The sequence below is a fragment of the Berghia stephanieae genome, chromosome 8, assembly GCF_034508935.2.
Source record: "Berghia stephanieae isolate SIO BIC M18660-M18661 chromosome 8, UCSD_Bste_1.3, whole genome shotgun sequence".
NCBI lineage: Eukaryota > Metazoa > Mollusca > Gastropoda > Nudibranchia > Aeolidiidae > Berghia > Berghia stephanieae.
The window spans coordinates 37,923,719-37,945,721 of record NC_088367.1 but is presented as its reverse complement, the minus strand read 5'-3'; the positions used below and the strand labels follow the sequence as shown (position 1 = coordinate 37,945,721).

Here is a 22,003-nt window from a genome sequence, read left to right as displayed (position 1 = left end):
AACAAATAGTACACGAGAAATTAAGGTTGTAATTAATGTAATATTATTATGTTATTTATTGTAGAAAAGTTGAAAAAGTGAGAGTTCTTATTATGGTATTAAATCAAATATATACAAAATGAGGGCCAACAATCATCTTTACACGCAGATATTATAATATATCATTATTATAAATATTATAATTTATAAATGGGAAGAAGAATAAATGTCAACAACAAATCAATTAATAATGTATGCACTGTTTAAGGGTCACCAAGACAAAACCTTCCTGTTATTAATATTATTATAATTATCACATGGGTTTATGATACACGATTATAATGCAAGGATGAAGGAGGTATTTCGTTTCAAAGTAATCACAAAGTAAGCACCCTAAAATGCCATCAGTTGGTAAATAAATCACAAATCATAATAGTTGCCTAATATATTTAGACAATATTATCAGCATCAGAATACAGACTATTTATCACATACATTATAAATGTTGTGAAAAAATAGCTTTGGGGAAATCTGGTACACAAAACATGGGCACAAATGAGAGACAAACATTAATTGCTCGTCAACGTCCATCGTCAAATTTAAGACTTCTTGCTGTAAGAGTAAAGTGTCCACATTAATTTGTTTTTCATATACTTGAAACTTTCTAGCATTCGACACCTTTGCAAATCCACAATTGACCTTTTCGCCCCACAATTTTTACCACCAACCTTATATCATACATCTGTTTCAAGACCAAAATCATTCCCGGGGTTATTTGCTTTGATCGCATGATTCTCTTTCACCTTTTCTGTCAAGGGAGTACTGTGATTGCCTTCTTCCATCTCCATGATATCCGAACCAAACTCAGAATCCAGTGAATCCTTTTTGTCAGGGAAGTTTGGACAAGATTGCACATGTTTGTACTGACCTTTATCTGTGCCTTCTCCTTCTCGATGATAAAAGTAATTGAAATTGGAAACAATGACAGGAACAGGAAGAGCAATGGTGAGCACACCAGCTACCGCACACAAGGAACCAACAATTTTACCCCATACACCGATAGGTCTCATATCTCCGTAACCGACAGTTGTCATGGTTACTACTGCCCACCAGAATGCATCAGGAATACTCTTAAAATAAGTTTGTTTTGCATCCGCTTCTGCAAAGTATACAGCACTCGAAAACAAAATCACACCTATAATAAGGAAGAATATTAAAAGGCCCAATTCCCGCATACTGGCCTTTAATGTTTGGCCGAGGATTTGAAGACCTTTCGAATGTCTGGAAAGCTTAAATATTCTGAAGACTCGAACCAGTCGAATGACCCTGAGTATGGCCAGTGACATGGCTTGGTTATTGCTCTTGTTCTCGTCCGCAACCACAGTGCCTAGTGTGATGAAATACGGAATGATTGCCACAATATCAATGCAATTCATGATATTTTTGAAGAAACCCAATTTCTCCGGGCAGGATGCGAATCGGACCAAGAGTTCAAATGTAAACCAGATAATACAACAAGTTTCAATTATAAAAAATGGCTCGTTAAATTTTGGAATATCATCCTCCTCGATGGATGGTTTAGGATTACTTACTGTTCCATTGATATATCTATAATGCTTGAACTGTGGTAATGTTTCTAAGCAGAAAATAACTATAGACAAAAGAATGATAACTACAGAGAAAATAGCACACAGTCTAGCAGCAGCTGAGCTCTCTGGGTATTCAAAAAGAAGCCACACACGCCTTTGAAATTCATTTTGAGGCAAAGGTTTTTCTTCTTCTTTTATAAATCCTTCATCTTCCCTATATCTTTCAAACGCACTTTCACCCAGTTCATAGAACTTGATCTCTTCGGAAAACACATCCAATGGAACATTGACAGGTCTCCGTAACCGCCCCCCACTTTGATAGAAATAGAGAATGGCATCGAAACTAGGACGATTTCTGTCGAAGAAGTACTCATTTCGTAAAGGATCGTAGTAACGGTTACGTTTCTGAGGGTTGCCGAGCAGAGTCTCAGGAAACTGATCCAGCGTCTTGAGTTGGGTTTCGAACCTAAGGCCACTGACGTTGATTACAACGCGCTCACAGGTATAGTCAGTCCCCGATGCGCCCATCCCATCCTCATTGTCTTCCTCCGTCAGCTTTGGAAATGACCTGGAATTAGGAAGGTGAGAAGTATGTCTGTATGACTGGCGTTGTCCACTATTATAATTGTCCCGGTAACCCGCTGGACCACCATTACCCTCAATCCCAGCCATAGCAACCTCCATAATGATAATGATAATGCTGCCTTCATGGGTCGCAGGGTGCACCAATATATATGTATATATATAAATATATTTATAATATCAATTCATTTCACCGTATGAAACATTTGATATTTTTTTTTATATAACCACGCATACCACTTCACTTTAATCCAAAACAAACCTATGGACAATTTACTTTCATTATAGCGAGAGAAACATAAAAGCTCACGCAATGCCCTCGCCCTTGCACAACAAATTTGAGGTGCGCACTTTTTACCAACCGCCACATTGATAATTTTGTTAATTCTAAATTACACGTTATGAACAATCCCTGTCCATTTTGAATTGTGAAGTAAGAATCATGAACGTGCTAAATTATTGAATGATTTGAAATTTTCCATTTCGCCAGTCTGAACAAACGGGGATTGCAAAAACGTAAACAGATCCATCGTCTGCTAGCCAAATCACTCTCACACCGCAGTGTTTCCACAGACAGCAGCGGTACTACGTGAGCGCTTGTGAGTGTGTGCTGCTCTAATTCTAATGCACAGAGAAGGACTACAATAAAGCACAACACGAAGCGACAACTCGCACTTACGATTATGATTGCCTTTGCTACACACACGGACACACAAAACTGGAAATGCCAATACTTGCTACTGCTGTAGTTTTCAGAGATGAAAACACTCGCTTGGAACCGACTCGCCGTACTCTCGTCCCTTCACCCATATAAACAGAACATGTTACTTACAGAACCCTAGACCACGCGGTACAAAAAGACTGTATAAACCATATATAATATATATATATATATATATATATATATATATATATATATATATATATATATATATATATATATATATGTATTATATATATATATATATATATATATTATATATATATATATATATATATATATAGAGAGAGAGAGAGAGAGGAGAGAGAGAGAGAGAGATAGATAGATAGATAGAAAAATAGATAGACAGAAAGATAGATAGATAGATAGATAATAGATAGATAGATAGATAGATAGATAGATAGATAGATAGATAGATAGATAGATAGATAGATAGATAGATAGAAAAATAGATAGACAGAAAGATAGATAGATAGAAAGATAGATAGATAAAAATAATAAATAATTAAATCAATTAATAAATCGATGAATATAATCGTAAAAATATAATGATACATTTAAAGAATATGATAGGGCGAATCAGTGACTATGTTGGTTATCGCCATAATCGTAAACATCATCATCATCACTTCAATCATCATACATTATCATCACCATTATTATCATGAACATCGTCATCATCATCATCATCATCATCATCATCATCATCATTATCATCATCATCGTCATTATCATCATCATCATCATCATCATCATCATCATCATCATCATCATTATTATTTTAAAATTGTGTGAAGGGTATTAAGTATGGCGAAACCTTGAAATGCGCATGAATACTCAATGTTGTAGGTATTCATTTATGATGGTGATGATGATGATGATAATGATAATAATAACGATGATGATGATGATGATGATGATAATAATATTTAAAAATAATAATAATAATAATAATAATAATAATAATAATAATAATAATAATAGTAATAATAATAATAATGATAATGATCAGTGGCGGTTCTAGCCTATTTACAGTGGTGGGGCAAAGATGATTCGGTCATAAATATATATATATTATTTTTTATTTTATTTTATTTATTTATTTATTTTTTAATTAATTTTTTTTAATTATTATTTTTTTTCACCTTTAAAAAATAATATTTCAACCACAAATAATCACATTCACAATGAAATGACAATACAAGTAGATTTTAATTATTCCAAACGTAATCAAAACTGAATCACGAAAGAGAATACCACTAAAAAATAAAGCGACGAGACATAATGCGACAACACCTTGACAATACAAGTCCATTTCGTTCACTCGAAAAAATTAAAGATTTGCTTTAATCCCTCAACGGCGAGATTAATATTTCTGTTACATTATTGGTTTTCAGTAGTATGTAGTAACCTTAAAGTTTTAATCGAGAAGCAACAACAGCGATATGACTCGAGTTTCATTCAGAGCTCAAATTGCATTTCACTGCTGTCTTGATGATTAGAGTGATTGTGCCGGTGGTGGTAGTGGTTGGAATAGTGGTAGCGGTGGTGGTGGTGGTGGAGGAGGATGTAATTATGGTAGTGGTTTTGGTGGTGCTGTTGGTTAGAATGATAGTTGTGGAGACGATGACGGAAATGTTATGATGATGTTGATATTGTTTTTATTGCTATTGTAGTACTTGTTGTTAATATTGTTGTTGTTGTTAATGATGAAGATAATGATGATGATGATGATGATGATGATGATGATGATGATGATGATAATGATGATTATGATGACAACGACGATGTCGTCGACAATGATGGTTACCATACGATATTACAAAGTTTATTCAATCTTAGGCTTTCGACAATAAATCATACAATTTGATGACCACATGAAAGTGGGAAAAAAATGGTAAATGGAACCAAACAATAAACTGATACCATTAATAACCACACAAAAATACAACAATAGTAATACCACCAATACGTACAATAATAATAATAATAATAATAATAATAATAATAAATAATAATAATAATAATAATAATAATAATAATAATAATAATAATAATAATAATAATAATAACAATAATAATAATGATGATGATGATAATAATAATAATAATAATAATAATAATAATAATAATAATAATAATAATAATAATAATAATAATAATAATAATAATAATAATAATAATAATAATAATAATAACAATAATAATATTACCATCATCATTACTACCACCACCATCATTACTACTACCACCACCGCTACCACTATCACTACCACCATCACCATCATTATTACGTTTCCAATCATTTTTTCTCGTTTAAAAAAAATTGATATCTATCAAAACAGTCGAAATTCCGGTCATTTTTTAAAAGGGTAGTTAAAATATCTACGATTTTATTAGCCCTGAAAACTACGATTTTTATTTTCCTATTTCAAGTAGGCAGCTCTGCTATGACAAGTACTCGTATCAGTATCAGTTCCATAGTCAAAATAAGACAAACAAAAACAACGTTTATTTAATCTTAGGCTTTCGCCAATACTTCATACAATACAATTAAGACAAAATAATGTTACGAATTTCTCCTCATGCATTCGTTAGACTATAACAATAACGACCGTGTTATCTTTACTCCTTACCCAACCAACCCGAGCTTCCCGCCTCTTCATCGTGAACTATCTTATGTATGTATTAGCTTCAGGACGGGCAAGTACGGAATCTGCCCACCCTTCCGTATTTCCTCTATAAGTCAGTTAGAATTCAACTCTCTCCTTGCTCAGAAGAGTATTTCTCGTATACTAATTCAAATGTTGAGAAAACCAAAATGGTGGTTGTATTTTATATATTTATTTAGTCGTGACTTTTGAATAAAAGTGTTTTGTTTTATAGAGGGAATACAATAGAAAATTACATTGTTTTGCAAAATTATTTTGTCTGGCAATAAAAAATACAGGGGTAATTACCTTAAGAATTAAAAAAAAAAAAAAACTAACAAATTAATTTGTTAAAAAACAAACAAAAAAAAAAAAAAAACAAAAAAAAAAAAAAAAAACAACAACAACAAAAAACAAATAAGAAAACAATTTAAATAAATGAGTTTTGAGAAGCACTAAAGAAAACGAGAAAAAAAAAAGAAAAGTTTAAATGGATAAACAAATATATAAAAACAACACAAATCAATACTAAATTGATGTAAAATTAGTAAATTAATAAATTTAATTCAATACTGGAACATTCCCAAAGTCATTACATCAATGGTACCAGCACAAGTAAGGCAATAAATAAGAAAAAGTTCGTTTGCCAAAATCTCTATTTAGTTTTCACTGGTTAATAAGGTGGGCTCATTTGAATTAGCCGACCTAGTACTAGAGAGGCCAGACAGCAAAAATCGGAGTTAGTTCACCGTCAGGCGACGAGACGATGAGATGACGATGTGGGCGGAGTGGAGTGGTTGGGGGGGGGGGGGGGGGGGGGGGGTGATAAAAAAAAGAACAGGAGCGTATCCTGGTTTATGCATTAAGGGATGCATGGTGATTCGCAATCTATCAAAAATACACACAAATTGATTTCAGTACGAAGTATAAAGTTTAAGTAGTAACTTTTGAAATTATCTAATTTAAATTTGATTATTTCAGACCTGGTAATACAGCATATAACTTGAAAAAACAGGCTGGTATTTGCCCACCCTGCCCATTATTACCAGCCGTCCCTGATAATGATAATAATAATAATAATAATGATAATAATAATAATAATATTATTATTATTATTAATAATAATAATAATAATAATAATAATAATAATAATAATAATAATAATAATAATAATAATAATAATGATAATGATAATGATGATAATATAAATAATAATAATAATAATAATAATAATAATAATAATAATAATAATAATAATAATAATAATAATAATAATAATAATAATAATAATAATAATATAATAATAATAATAATAATAATAAGAAGAAGAAGAAGAAGAAGAAGAAGAAGAAGAAGAAGGTACCAATCATAATATCAAAAATTTACACAATTATTTCTATGGCGTTTAAATACACATTTAGAAAAAAAGAATAACACTAAGCGTCTCTTTCGCTTAAACCCTCTATTTTTGTTACCCCATTCTTAACAGTACGGTATTTTCCAAGCGAGGTAAAAATCAATGGTTAGCACCGTGGAATCGCAAGCTCAGCGAGCTTGCGGTAAGCTCGCGAGAAACAAACGGAAGCAAACATTTCAACGATTGTAGTTTTAGCGTGAATTTAGTCATAGTCGGAACGTTTTGGATACAATAATAATAGAAACTACATTCGTGAGTGATCCTGTAAGGTTAGAACTACTGTTTCATTGGACTTACACGGATAGCGACACATATTCTTTAAATTTGAGGATCCGAAAATGACTCAATATTTACCACCCAACCTACTCGCACTTTTTGCGGCTAGGGATCCTCTGCCTTTTTTGCCCCCGTCTGATAAGCTTCCACACGAAAAGAAACGTGCACCATACGCAGGAGTTGCCAACTTTCTAGAAGGGTTTGAGGTAATGTGTGTATTTTAAAGTATTAATTAATTAAATGAATTAGACATTGCAGTAATTTAGAATTACATAAGGGTTCTTCGTCAATCATACTCAATAATAATAAGGCTAAACTAAGTAACTTACAGAGTATCCAAAATGGCCGACACCAACGCAGTCGAAGCCATCATCTTCTTGTTGGTGGGTTGGCACTATTACCGCTCTGTTCTTTATCTTGATGATATATATCAGTTTCTTACATTCGTGTCCGAATGTATTGATTTGGGCATAATGGTTTTTTTTATATATCGCATTACGCCCTCATTATTATTACAACATTCTCATCTTGTTTGATTTTTATGTTGACTGTACTGAACTGTACCAAACAAACTAAACTAAACCTCTCAATGTCTCACAAGTCACAGTTACAAGTAAGGGTAACACGCACTGATCCTTTGAATAAGTATAGAGTGAGGCTCGAAATCTAAAAATGACTGAATTAATTAACTGAATTGTCATTATTTTCAAATTCACTCCAGCCAGACATAGATACTTCACACATCAATCTTCAGTCCTGTCACTGTCATTGTAGGGTTGGCTTGCTACATAATCCAGGATATGAATACTATCTCTTTCTTAATTTAAAAACCTACATTAATATATGAAAGTTAGACCTTTGCTGATTGTTGGTATGGAGAGCTTATCATTTTAATGGATCTGTCGGTATTGCGTAACCTGTGACATGGGTCTATATCGTACAAATTTGTTCCATTTTCCATGAGGGTGAACTCGGGAGAGTTAATAAGTAGTGGTTGCAGATAGTCTCACTGTAAGGCGAAACTCGTCTGTTGGAACTTTATTTTTGGCCTTTACTTCTTTTATCTTTATTATTACTATCTCGAGTTATTTGTCAAACTAGCCTAGGTGACTACGTGGCTAATTTTGATAACATTTTAATGGACACAAAACAACCTTTCCAATGGTGTGTTTTATTTGGTAGGACTTCCTTAGTTCCACAGCACTTTTATTATATTACTTAATCTTTTAGCGGTTATGAATAGACCTTAGTGCAATGCCCAATTAACTATTACTATTACTATTTGATTTATCAATCAGTTGTGTGATTTTTCTCATCTTAAAAACAATTTGCTAAGTTGGTTGTCGTTGACGACTGGATGATGCCATTATTACTTACTTAGACCTGTAAATTCTCAGTCAATTAACTGGAATCAGTCAATTTGTCAAATTCAAATATTTTTAAAAAGGGAAGAAAGAATGCATGAGTCGTAGTAGAATGACTGTAAAGTTAATTAGGAATGTTCCACAGCGCTACGCATAGCTTATGGGCCGTTTATATTAACGATGGATATATTGCCAAGGCTAAACGACGCTTTTTAGAATTGCCGTGTCTGAACACACCCCAGTGTATTTTCACACAGCCTTCGTGAAATTATTTTTTCACTTTCCAAACCTGTCGCAGCCAATTTTAACTGAGCCGCCGAGCGATAAATTTCACTGTTTCGTCTAAGCCAAAATTGACCACATTTACTTGAAGGACAGGAAAAATATGAAAAAGAAAAAAATTGAACACCGGAAGTTCGTTATGTGGACACCTTCAAATCGAAAGTTAAATGATTGCTACAAGTACAAGCACATCTCGATTGCCTCATGTTGTGTACAAACTGGTTGACCGTTTCTAAGTCTCTTCACTGATTGGGTACCTAATTATAAGGAACAATGGTAATTAGCCTAATTAATTCCCGCGCAAATTAGTTTTCTGCCATTGCTTTGCTCAAGTGAGTTTGCTGTTTACCTTTCATTTTGATTCTTTGGATTTTACCGCTACGACGAATTACGAAGAAGAGTTTCAGTTTCAGGGGTGCTGTGAAACTATGGAAGTCCTTCCTTTCATTATTAATTTCTTATGATATTTCTCAAAAAGTATATAAAATACAAATTTCTCAATTTTTAAATTATAATATCTTTTAGTAAAGGCTTGCTCTATTTCTCCGGATGCTCGGGAAATAAACTTGAATTCTAATTCAAATTCTCAAATGCTCAGCAGCCTGAACTGAAAAATAAGGTTATTGTTATACATACTAAAATCTGAGTAGCCTTTAGTTGACGAGGGGAGTTTTTTCTTCTTCTTTATTGTTTGTTTATTTGATTTTTGTTGTTGTTAAGAAAAGACAGAAGAGATTGCAAGTTGTCAGTCAACTGTGCAACACCAAAATTATTTTAATTTTCTTTATCTTTTCTTTTTTTCGTTCTTCAGTTTTATCTTAATTTCAAATAGTTGCACTCTTGCCAATTTAAATCTCAAGAATGGAATCTGGAAACCGTTAAGAGAAATAGAGTTCGAGTTTATTTCTCCGAGCATTCGGAGAAATAGTCACTTAGTTAATTAAATCGTGGATGCATTTTAATTACACTCATTGCATTGTTAAATAATTAATTGAAGTATATCTTTGCCAAATTTAATTGAAATTGATACGCTATTTTATTTTACTTGCTATTGTCCTACTTTTCAGCAACAAAACACCTCATATTTTTTCATTAATTTTCACTCAAGTCTAATTTTTTACATACTTGTCATCGGGTATCAAATTAAATGTTACAAGTCCCATCCGTATAATGGGTCAAATGAAGGTGAAGTTTGAAAATTTTATCACAGTGCCAAGATTAATTATAGCCGATTTCAAAAATTATGATTTTATTTTTTTTTTTTCCTATAGGCTTAGATAGTTATGCAAACTCATAATGGATATTTTTTATACATTTCGGATCATCAGTTTCTAACTGCTGTAGATACCTCTGATTCTAGCCTCAAAGCAGGTGTGGTTTAGCTACTTGACAACATTAGTTGAGTGTGTCAAAAATTGATTAGAGGCTCATTAGATTGAATGTGTCACAGGGTTTTTAATATCTGATGACCAAGCATCCTCATCCCATGCTAGACTGCTGTTTTTATCTATTAGTATTAGTCAAATGTTTGGGGCGCTGACAAGTGTGGTACTCGTAGTCGCAAATTTCGAGTCATTTTACAATGGTGAAATTTGATAATGTGTTCTTAGTGTGTTAATTTTTTTACAACAGACCACGATGTTCATACAATTTTATTGTGGTCATTTGTGGTTTTAATTTACAGGTATGAAAATAACTGAGCAATTTATCTTCTTTGACATTTTTTGTTATGAACATAGTTTTTTAGACCCTAGTACAGGCAATAACATACATTTTGAGTGGTAACATCATCATGATTATACTTTTGGAACCAATATTCATTTTAGTAAGGTATCATATTAAGTTTAATGGCTTCTATAGGACTATTACTATATGTGTCGAAAATTGTTATTGGATTTAAATACCAGACCACTTCTCATCCTTTGCATTCATCTTACATGACCTGGTCCACTCAAACATGATTTTTGAATGGATTTTTTTTTGTCTTAAGAAATCTGATTCATATGAATGATGGTCCTTTATTGAACGGCTACCATTCAAGTTTATGCCATTTTGCCTACGCAATAGTTTAAAAATTGTCAGATGGGTTGACAAGGTGGGAGTCCCCATTGGTTGCAAAATCAGGGAGTGGTCCTTTGACTCAGTACAGCGATGGCTCAGCATCGGCTTTGTTACTTGTTCATTGTCCAGAAGTTAATTTTGACAGGTTTGTTTTGTTTTTTTTAGGAGGTGGGGGGGGGGTCTCTACAGGTTTGCTTTTTAAATAAAATTTTAGTGTAGCATTGGCGGATATATTTTTTTCACCCTATGCTTTAGAAACTCAAAAGGATTGATTGGTTTGTTGGGGTTTTTTTTTTGGTTTTTTTTTTTTTGCCTATGACTTTTTCTCATTTTGAAATGATTTTGATTGTTTTTATTTTTTTCCCCCAAAGACTGATCTTATCGGTATTTGTTTAAGCTTTGAGAAGAAAAAATGTTGCAAGATTTCATATAGGTCTTCGTCTGTATTATTTTTGGAAATTCAGGATTGTGATTTTACAGTGTGTCCAACTTGAAATTGCTTGTGATGGCTTTGGTTTTTGAAATGATTTAATCCTTTGTTTCTGTTTTCTTAATTATATCATTGTTATCATTATCATTATTAGTATTGCTAATAGTAAATAATCGTTTTCCATCTTACTACCATCCCGGGGAATTTTGTAGGAAATATCGGGTGCCCTGGAGAATATGGAAGTATTGTTTTTTTTTATTCTCCAGAGTAAATAAATATATTGTCGGGGGGGGGGGGGGGGGGGGGGGGGGGGGACAATGACAGTACAGATATTACATATGCATCTAATTAGTTGGTACTATTTCTTTGTACTGGGCCTATTTAATTTTAGTTAGTGCATAATTTTGTTTTTGACTCCTTATTTTAAAAATTTGATATCTTTTACAGCAGGAGTGGCTATTGATTTGTAAAAATCCAAGGGGGAGCATTGGTCTCAAGAGTCGGATGAATTTCTCCTCTCCAAAGCCTTAGCAAAACCAAGACCCTTCCTTCAGGGGTGGTAATCGGCTAGTAATTTTCAGGGAGATTTTTTTCAGTGGCATCTATTCCAAACCACCTTTTCCTCTATCCCATTCCTACCTTCTCCATACTACCCTCCCCATTAAAAAGTTTTGCAAGGAGTTTGATAAAAACTTCCTCTCGTATCATTGTAGCACTATTGTTATTGTGCTCATGATATCAGATGATTGATTGTCTTTCGATAGGAAGGATTTACTGTTGCTTGACTTATTGTTCCTGAATTAGCAGTGAACTGTTTTGAAACCTTTGAAATTGAGGGTAGGCATGCTGGATATTAGGAGAGATGGACAATGTTCAATAACTGTGTGTACTATGGATTGTTTTGGTATTTTGCAATCATTATTCCTATTGTACAACTACTTGATCTATAGTAGTGATTGAGTTCACTAATGTTACCGGCCGCTGTCTATTAATCTCTAATAATCACGACTACGCGGCATATTCGTGGTCGATTAATTGTTCCACCTTTTGATTGTACGTTTTTTTTCATGTCTCCTGTTATCTCTTCTTCTGTAATCTTCATTGTGTAAGAAACTTGTTCTACTGATGCTTGGGAATGTCGTTTGACCAGGAATCTCACTATTTGGTACTTAACCATGTGACAATAAAAGATTGGACACAGGTTTGTATCTGACGCCTTAAAAGGCTAATGTAACACCTGGGAATCTAGTAGGGAAAATTGATCTCTATCTTTTATATTTGGCATTGCAACGTGTATATAAAAGGATTTTTTTTTTCTTAATCAATTTATTATTAATGTTAAAAAAAAATTTTTTTTTTGTATCCATGAGTATAGAATTCAGTGTTCAGTAACTTTGTTATTAAATTACCTTTACTTGCTACTCACATCCACTTCTACATAAAGCATTCTCAAAATGCTAATTTATGTATTTATTATTTCTTTGTCATTATTTAATTTTTTTTTTTTTTGTTTTGTTTTTTTTTGTGTTTTTTTTTTCTCTTTTAAACCAGTGTCTATGCATTGATGAATGTGTTTTCTTACATTTTTAGATTAGTCTCAATTTAGTCAAATGGATGATTTGCTCTTGGAGTTTGCCTCTGAATCTTTAGTGCCTGTTTGTGCAGATCTGCAATTTTTAGTCTTTTCATTCAGATTCCTTTTGACTGGCTCTTGCGTGATCTAACAACATTGTCACAAGAATTTTAACTTCTTCTTCTGCTTCTTCTTTTTCTTCTTCTCCTCCTCCTGTTTTTTTGTTTTTTTTTTTTACGTTTTACCAAACAAACAGAGATTTCTCCTACTCCCTCTTAATGTGCGTTTTCTCGGCAGGTGTGTTGTGTTCACTCTGGCTATAATATTGGTTTATCGTGACAATATGGTCAAAGGGAAACAACTGTGTAAATTATGTTATGTAAACACTGACACAAGTACCAATGTTTGTAATTGCGTAGATGGAATAGGCTAGGGTGAATTATACACTTGAGTATGTGTTGTATATTGTTTTAATTTGTGCCTCCTTATCGATAGGTTTTGCCAGCATTAATATTATATTTCATGTCCATATTAACATCTTGCCTCATCCCACCTAACCTTTTTAAGCCTTTTTTATTTTTATTTCTAGATTAGTTGCGGTGTTGTGTGGACTTTGAAATTTGTCCATGCCTCCCTTTCAGTATGTAATCCTTTCTGTAAATTTAAACCGCTTCCAACAAAACAAGTTGTAATTTATTGTTAAAAAAGACGACATATTTCTCTCACATCGCCATCCCCGCACTTTCTTCCGTTAAAAGCCATTTCTTCCTAATACTGACAGTTAAGTTCTTAGTTTGGTGTTGTGTGCCGAATACTTGCTGTTTTAATTATTAATGTCGTTTTGTTGCAATCATAATAAGAACTACAGGTGGTTTATTTATATTGGTATTTTGATTTTTCTATGGATTTCGTTTCTAACGGTTAATATTTTGATTTTTTCAGTCACGGATCTCGTCGTTTTCTTTTACTTATACTAAACTTTTTAAAAAAATGTCCTTCTTTCTTTTCTTTTTTTTTCTTTCTTTTTCTTAAATCTTTGAAAATTGTACTTCTTCAGCTCAACACAATTCATGACAGTCTGTCCTTATTGTAGACATTTATTTATAGTCATTATATTTGTCAGGGTTCAACTTCAAGCTAGGTCTTGGTCGCTTTGATTCTTGCATTTTATTTGAATAGGGGGATTTCAATGTTAGCTGCTGTCTTATGTTCATAATGGCGAGAGTTGTGATGAATTGGCGATGTTGCGTTGGTCTTTGGCATATTATTATTCTTGAAGTGTGGTATATTCATAAAATAAGCAACATTCAATGGTCCAAGTCGGTGAATGGTTCTCGAAGGGAGACAATCATAGATGCGTTAGACGGACTTATGGTAAAACGATATTTATCTCTCCTACCAGACACTAAATGGTGTTCTGGTCTGTTACGTCATTTGGAATGAATAGATGTGTTTTGCTTGTGTCGTGCTGATTTTTAGATTTTTTAAATGTGTTATTTTTGTATTTTCGTCTGTGTCATTAATTTTATCGATCAACGCCGGTCAGATCAATTAGACGATTTTCATAGGCACGCATTGATGTTCTTGTATGCTGTTGTTGTTGTTTTGACTCTGTGGGGTGTTTAGATTGGTTGAATTTATTTATTTATACACACACACATATATATATATATATATATTTTTTTTTTTTTTTTTTTTTTTTTCTTCTTTTTTTCCCTTTCTTTTGGTGAGTTGTTTGTATACTTCTTGTCTTTCCTTTGTTTTTGTTTTTTTTGGTGTTTTTTTGTTTGTTTGTTTTTAATTGATTTTCAATGGATTTAAATAGTGCTGTATGTGATTTTTCTGGGTTCTACTCGTTTCTCGTTCTGTCATAGATTATGTGTGTTTGTTTTCACAATATTTGGTTCTGAGAACGAGATTATCCCACACACTTGAATCGGTACCTAACATAATTTTGTTAAGGCAGTCGTGTTGTCCATGTGATTGTAGTTGACACAAAGCTTTCTTCAATACTTGCTTGCGAGGCGAGCCTTTTGGCCTTTCAACATGGTGTTGAACTGCATTGCACTACTGTATCAAGATGTTTTGATAATGATCACAAATTTGGGGAAGGGGGGGGGGGGGGGGGGGGGGGGCAGTTCAGCTGTTAGCAGTTACAAGTAGTGTGTTTGTCGTGCTACAGTTTGTTGTTGGTATTTGTTTATTTATTTTCTTTGGCCAACCAGGACAAATAAGTTGCCAGGTTGTCATCTTTTTTCTGTTAGATGATATCAGTGTGTTGATACTAACATTTAGCTAACAGTGTACAAGCGTGGACTGGCGATCGGCTATAAACGTTTACTATTGAAAGGATATCCACACGATTATCACCACAATGCACTATATAGTAAGAATGGAAACCCACAAGATAACCTATGTCGTTTTACGCACGAGAATCCATGTTTGCATTTTACTCAGCTCTTTTCTTGATGTATTTGCATCATACTATAATATGATATATTCACTTGTTTACAAATTATACAAATTGAACTTCCGACTCCCTCGAGAATGATGTACTGGAATAATGGACTCCTTGTTGGAAATATGCCCGAATCAGTTGTTATTCCTCACTGGACGGTTGGTTCACTTGTTTCCCATTCGTACACACACGATTTGTATTCTGGTCCCCCTCGTATGATGGGGTGTGTAATTATGATATCAATATTGAATGCTAAACCTGTGTGCCATGAGTTGGCTATGAGTACTACTTTGAATCGCAGGCAAATAATCATCATGCGATGCTTAAACATAGTGTGTGTACGCGTGTGTGTGTCTGGTGGTGAGGGGGGGGGGGGGGGGGGGGGGGGGGGGTAGCGTCTTTTGTATTCAATAGCGGCATTCTCATTGTTGTGCTCATTACTACTGCTGCTCTCCTCTGTCGGGAGTTTAAAAAGGAAATGGAGTGTGATATTGATTGGAATCGCTTCTCCTTCTATTCATTCTTTCTATCAGTTTCCAAAATCAATCATTGTTTTTGTTGTGTGTGTGTGTGTGTTAACATTGTTTATTGTAGGGGGGGGGGGGGGGGGGAGAGGTACACATGTTCGGTTGGCTTTTTTCATTTTTGGTGTGTGTCACGAGATAGCTTGTGAGAATTTAATACATTTTTAATCACCCTTATTCCTGATCATGTCTCTTCGGTTTTAAATGATGATCAGTGAATGAAAAGATTCGTGTGTGTAGTGTTTAATAAAGTGTATTTGGTCCTGTTTCGCCAGCCGCCACTGTACCTACCATTTGTCTGGTTTGAATAACGATCTAGCAAACGAAGTGTATTTATATTATTTATATCCTCCCCTCCCCCCCCCCTCCCCCCCCACTATACACACACACATACGCATTTCATCCTCTTCATGCTATTGGTTGAGAATGTCTTGTACCGTATGTTTTCATAAGAGCAGTTGACACCATTCTGTGAGTAGATCACAGTCATCCCAAAATCATCATCACCCATTCGTTTGTATGCATGGCAAATATGTTTGATTGTCTCTTGGCTGCCAGATGGCAGTTATTAATTGATATTATAACCACAAAGAACGGAATGTTTTGCTCACTTCAGGACTAATTTCATTGCATATCCGATGTACAATGAAATAAAGAATATCTCACAAGTTGTGGCGCGAACCGTTCTTGTAACTAAATTTAACTAAATTTGGGAGACATTGTAGCCAAGTGGGGTTACTGAGTATTGTTGATTCGAAAAAGGTCTATACAGTCATCTGAGACCACCCAATTGTTGGTCAGTTTACCAATTTAGTTGTGAAGACTAGGAAATGGTTCGGTCGTTTGTTCTCCCTAACGTGTTTGCTGTTTTTATGTATCTATACCTTTCCTTTACGAGCCAAGGCAGAACTAGAACTATGGAGGGGAATTGCATACGTGTTACTGTTACACTGTTTTGGAACAGTTTCACGAACGAATCATCTCCAAGATATGGTTAAATTTTACATAATGACAATTTGATACTCATGTGGTCGCTCTGATTTATTTACTTATTTGTTAACGAAGCCTTGTTTATTAAAGTTAGTGAAGTTGAAATGTTTTGTTTGTTCATATGTAGTGTGTTCTTTACTCGGTAATTGGGATGGGTAGTTAAATTGAACGACGATACAGCGATCCTAAACGCTTCAAATCGACAATTCTTAATAATCAGAGAAAAACTCTTGCATTTTGGGTTTGTATTCACGGTTTTATACTTTATGCATATTTATTTTATCTCTGGATATTCCGTTTTTCTTTATTAATAACAAAATGCAGATTTTAAATTATTGTGTTGTTGTTGTAAGCTGCGTGTGACGGGTCTGGGTGTGATGTTGTGTTGATGACATCTAATTCACAATGTAGGCACTTGCAAGAATTTTTCAAAATAGTGATATCGGTATTAATTTAGTGTAGAAAAATAAAGGGGAGTGAAACATTTACTAAATGGAAAAAATTATCGCTCTATCTCAACTAGTTAAAAAGTTATGACCTTTTATGTGCTGAAAAATCTCTATAGAAGCTTAATAGGAAAATATGTGACCAAAACACAGCAACCCAATGGATAATCAAGTATAATTCAGAAACGGCTTCAGATACAACTTTGAAAATTTTACATGTGGTAATTCAACATCTCTGTAATACATTGCAAACAGAAAAATAATTATTTATTGAGAGAGAAAGGTATAGTTTAGAGCTGAAACAGCTGAAATCAAGGAAAAATAGATCACGACATGTAAATGAATGACCTATTGGAATTTTGGAAAAGTCGACAATTAAATATTTATTCACATGTAGATAGACCAAATACACCACTGAATCGGCGTCATTTAGTTGTTCACTTTGAACTTTTCAAAATGAAAATAGACCTCATAAAAGCAGAGATATGGACTGATAAATGTTTGAGGTGGTGTATCAGTGTTTAAAATGGTCGAAATAGGTGATTTTAAAAACTTCCGCTCCCCCGTTCCCCTAAATTGGACAGACGTCCGTCAAAGGATGAAAAACGTCAAAATCAACAGTGAAAAATCAATCGGAAAAAAAGGAAGAGAATTGTAAATTATACAATGAATGCATGGACATGAAAACGCCAATTAATTGAATAATTTAAAACAAAAATAACTTCCATAAATGAATATTTTGTAAGATATAAAGATGTAAAGTTTTGATGTGGATTGACAAAGTTATCTCTCAAACCCAGCAGACGACAGGAAGTGAATCAGTATAAGAAAATGGCAGCGTCTGTAAACAATCGAGGCCAATTACTGTTTTTTGGGGAGCTTTTGAGTGCAAACATATTTTGCTCTGAAATTTTTAGAGAAGCTACTTTAATATGTATCTCAGAAGGACTTTTTTTTTATTAAGAAGGACCATCTCTGGTTTAAAAGTTATAAGCGTTGAAACACATATACTCTCTTTATGCAAAGATTTCTCAAAATCATGATATAGGAAGATAATAATATTAGCATCATTGTAAGCACAATTTTATGCCATTTCATTCCACTGAGAAAGAAGAATGAGCATTTTAAAATCACTCCTACATTTTTTTTCCTCAGAAACGGAAACAGAAATCCTCGCCTGTTATCAACTCGCGAGAGCTACTTCTTGCAAGTGCCTACACAATGTAATCGGGACATAATTTCTTGTACGAATGATTAATAATTGGGTTTACCGACCATGGGCTGATGTGAACATGCTTTCTGTCTCTCTCCGGTTGTCGTCTACCGAACCACGGTTGTCGGTGATCCAAGAAGCTCATAATATCCCACATTTTGATTTTGGTTGTGGTTGTGTCATAAAGTCTTAGATCGGATGTGATTTGGATGGTTTTGGTCCCTCTTCATTGTTGTGAATGACATCTTTGATGGAATATACGGGTTTGTTGTTTTTTGTGAGTGAAGAATTATCGATGCTTTCCTTTCACCAAGGATGACTTTGTGCGTTCTTTTCCCTCTCATTATTGTTATATATTTTTTAATCTTATTTGGTGCGTAATTATAATAATAATAATAATAATAATATAATATTATTATTATTATTATTATTATTATTATTATTATTATTATTATTATTATTATTATTATTATTATTATTATTATTATTATTATTATTGTTATTATTATTATTATTTTAGATTTAAGGATACCTGGGTTTATCCAATTCTTTCTAATCTGACTGTACGGTATCAGCAGAGCGTGAGATATTCTGCAAAAGACGCTCCCTGAAGCCCCAAACCAGGTTGTGTAAATGTTGCTGCTCGAAGAAATAAATAATATGAATTTGAATGTAAGCTTCGATTTTACATTGTTTTGTTTATTCATCGTAACAACGCCACTACCACATCGCATTCATCCTGTTTTGTTGGTAAAGGGGAAACCCGAAACGATCATTTGATCTGTTCTTGTAATAAAATTGAAGCTTACATTCAATTTCAAACCAGGTTGGAAAGATGGTTAACAAAATTATGAGGTTGATTGTCAGTTTTTGTTTAATGGATTTAGGTCTTCCCCTTTACACAACAATGGGAAATCTGCTTGGTTCATTTTTGGCTTTGGTATAAAGATCGCTAATCGTTCACTGTTAAGCTTTTCCTTTTCGTCGTGTCACTTTGAGATAGGCTTAAACTCGACATCATTAGAATTTGAACACCATTTTACGAACCCGATTTAGCTATTGGCACTTTGTATTTAATTTTATAGATAGATGCTACTCAGTGATGGAGTTTTTGTCTAAAATAACTTTTATAAGATTGGTTAGGTTAAAGTACCCCCCCCCCCCTCTCTCTCTTTTTGTTTGTATTGTATGTGATGTCTGAAATGTATGATTCACACTACATGTTATCATATAACTGCCCTGACTTGGCCTTTGACAACTGTTCTGTTGTATTCTGGAAAAGCCCATATTAAAATTGGCCAGAAAACTCGTCCTTCAAATATCGATTTGAGAGTTTTTGCCAAGATGAGAGTTATTTCAATCGATCGGTAATTGAAGGACGAGTTTTCTGGCCAAATTTTTAAATATGTGTTTTTTCCAGAGTGCGACAATGTCGCTATGTGAAGGATTAGATATACTCTAGGTAATTTAGTCTTTGCGATCTGTCCATACAGGACTAAGGTAACCTAGTCGTCAGCCGCGAAGCGGTCATCATTATTATTGATAGCTATTTTTTACTCTTCGACTTATGTTGGACAGATAATAATAGCTATTTTTTACTCTTCGACTTATGTTGGACAGATTGCAAAGGCGGGGTTCGAATCCGGTACCACCTATTCTTCTACTATCATCTCACCCACTCTTCGGTGTGTTTTTTTAAAGTCAAGGAACAGGGTTCGTTTTTGCTTTTCCATTCGTCGTCGGCTCAAGTATTTACAGTGCCGTGCATTAGAGAAAATAATTACAGCTCCAATTTCATAGGTTTAGTTCGACACAAATGAATGCTTACGTTCTTTGGCCACTGGGAATGTCGACGAGTAGGGCCGTTTGTTCCTCTATGCCTGAACCGCAACGGGAGTGCCCTCCGCCACGATTGGGCAGCCGGCAGGCACCGTCATACGATGGTGGGTTGGAATCTGGCGAAGGGAAGTCGGAACACGAGGATTCTTTTCGAGATCTGCAAGGGAAATGGAAGAATAAGGTGTGTAGTGTTAAGAATTGTGTACAATGGGATAGTCAATCTTACTAAATGGTAGGAGACAGTGACATTGCTAAAGGCAGAACGTGGATATTTACTGTAAGCTTTTAACCCCCCCCCCCCCCCTCTTGATATGATCTGTACTTCATGACTTTGAGTTATCGGGTTCAATACATACCTACCACCATATGCAAATCTCTCATAACTAGTTCACGCGGCGCTGTATTGCCCTTTCTCAGGGTGGCTCTTAACACGTTAGGTTGAATTAATCCCCCCCCCCCCCTTTCCTCGTTAAGGTTTGCTATGGAATAATGAACAATAGGTGTCGTACCTGTACAGTCTGTCTTTGTCGGATCGGGGCTGGCCCCGGAAACAGTTAGGTAAACAGGTGACGGTTGACGATGGCTCCTCCTCGATCTCATTGCGGGAATCCCCGGAGAAAGAGCGGTGGCTGAAGGTTGACTTGACTCTCTTGATGCGTCTCACTGTCTGGATCCGTTCTAAGCGCTGGGACTCGACCGCATCAAGGTCCTTGGACTGGGGATGGCAATTATATCAGGGAATGATTAGTTTATTAGAAATCATAACTCGGCAATGTGGACGATCTCCATTATTCCCCACGTATTCCAGTCACAATGTTGTATAATTTGTGTCAAGGGTTACCCTCATCACAAGAAATGTTCACAGTTTTAGTAGGATACATCAAATGCAATTAATCAGTAAATTTTTGACCAATCAAAACTGGAATTTGTGACCCATCATCAAGCCTGCTTGACAATGGCCGTCAGTTGGGTGATAGTTCTCACTAGATTCTCTCAATCAGACTATGGGCTAGTTAACGCGTTGGGATCGCCTGTTTATTCGATTGTGTTCTCAGTGTCATTTGCGATGTGCTCATGACACACGTGATGCAAAACGATGGTCTTACAATATGACAGTCTTTTTCACACGGACGTGAATCATGTTAGTATTCTTAGCGCAATACAGCATTTGTAGCAACTTTCAAAGATGTCATGGTGTGTTCATTATAAACGGACAGTTTCTATGAAGGGTTCAATCAGAGCTACCAACCTCACGCGAAAAATACGTATTCTTACGTTTTTTCGGCCATTGTACGCTTGTAAGACTTTTTCGTATATTGTACGTGTTTATTGTGTCGGTACGTTGAACTTCAACGATTAACAGTGTCCCCAGCAGGTCGAGGAGAAGTCGGGAATTTTCCAGGAGTCGGGAAGTCGGGAAACTGCTGGTTCTCGGTAATTGGTTTCTATTTTTTTAAATATTTTTTTTTGGTCTTATCATGGTTGGAAGACAAGGCATACCTATTTTCTCATAATTTTTGCATTATTTTTGTTTTTGATTGACATCTGTACAAAAAAAAAAAGGAAGAGAAGATTGTGGTCCTAAGACAGAGAAAATTGGTTATTGGA

General features: G+C 34.5%; 2 protein-coding genes across 3 annotated transcripts in view; one reads left to right on the top strand and one right to left on the bottom strand.

Annotated features, from left to right (window-relative positions):
- Positions 1–599: 599 nt before the first annotated feature.
- Positions 600–21,104, bottom strand: LOC144978616 (potassium voltage-gated channel protein Shaker-like). 2 transcript variants are annotated; one of them, XM_078924910.1, is made up of 3 exons: positions 20,905–21,104; positions 20,385–20,552; positions 600–2,136 (listed from the first exon to the last, which is right to left on the bottom strand). In XM_078924910.1, exon 3 carries the CDS (start codon positions 2,094–2,096, stop codon positions 714–716), a length of 1,383 nt encoding a protein of 460 aa, XP_078781036.1. In that variant the 5' UTR covers positions 2,097–2,136; positions 20,385–20,552; positions 20,905–21,104; the 3' UTR covers positions 600–713. The 2 variants fall into 2 exon arrangements, with proteins under 2 accessions (XP_078781036.1, XP_078781035.1); XM_078924909.1 differs by lacking the exons at positions 20,385–20,552; positions 20,905–21,104 and adding an exon at positions 18,619–18,837.
- Positions 7,094–22,003, top strand: part of LOC144978617 (uncharacterized) — a 185,925-nt gene continuing 171,015 nt past the window's right edge. The window contains exon 1 of the mRNA XM_078924911.1: positions 7,094–7,421. Within this exon, the coding sequence (XP_078781037.1) occupies positions 7,278–7,421 (144 nt within the window). The 5' untranslated portion in view covers positions 7,094–7,277. The remainder of the gene's footprint in view (positions 7,422–22,003) is intronic.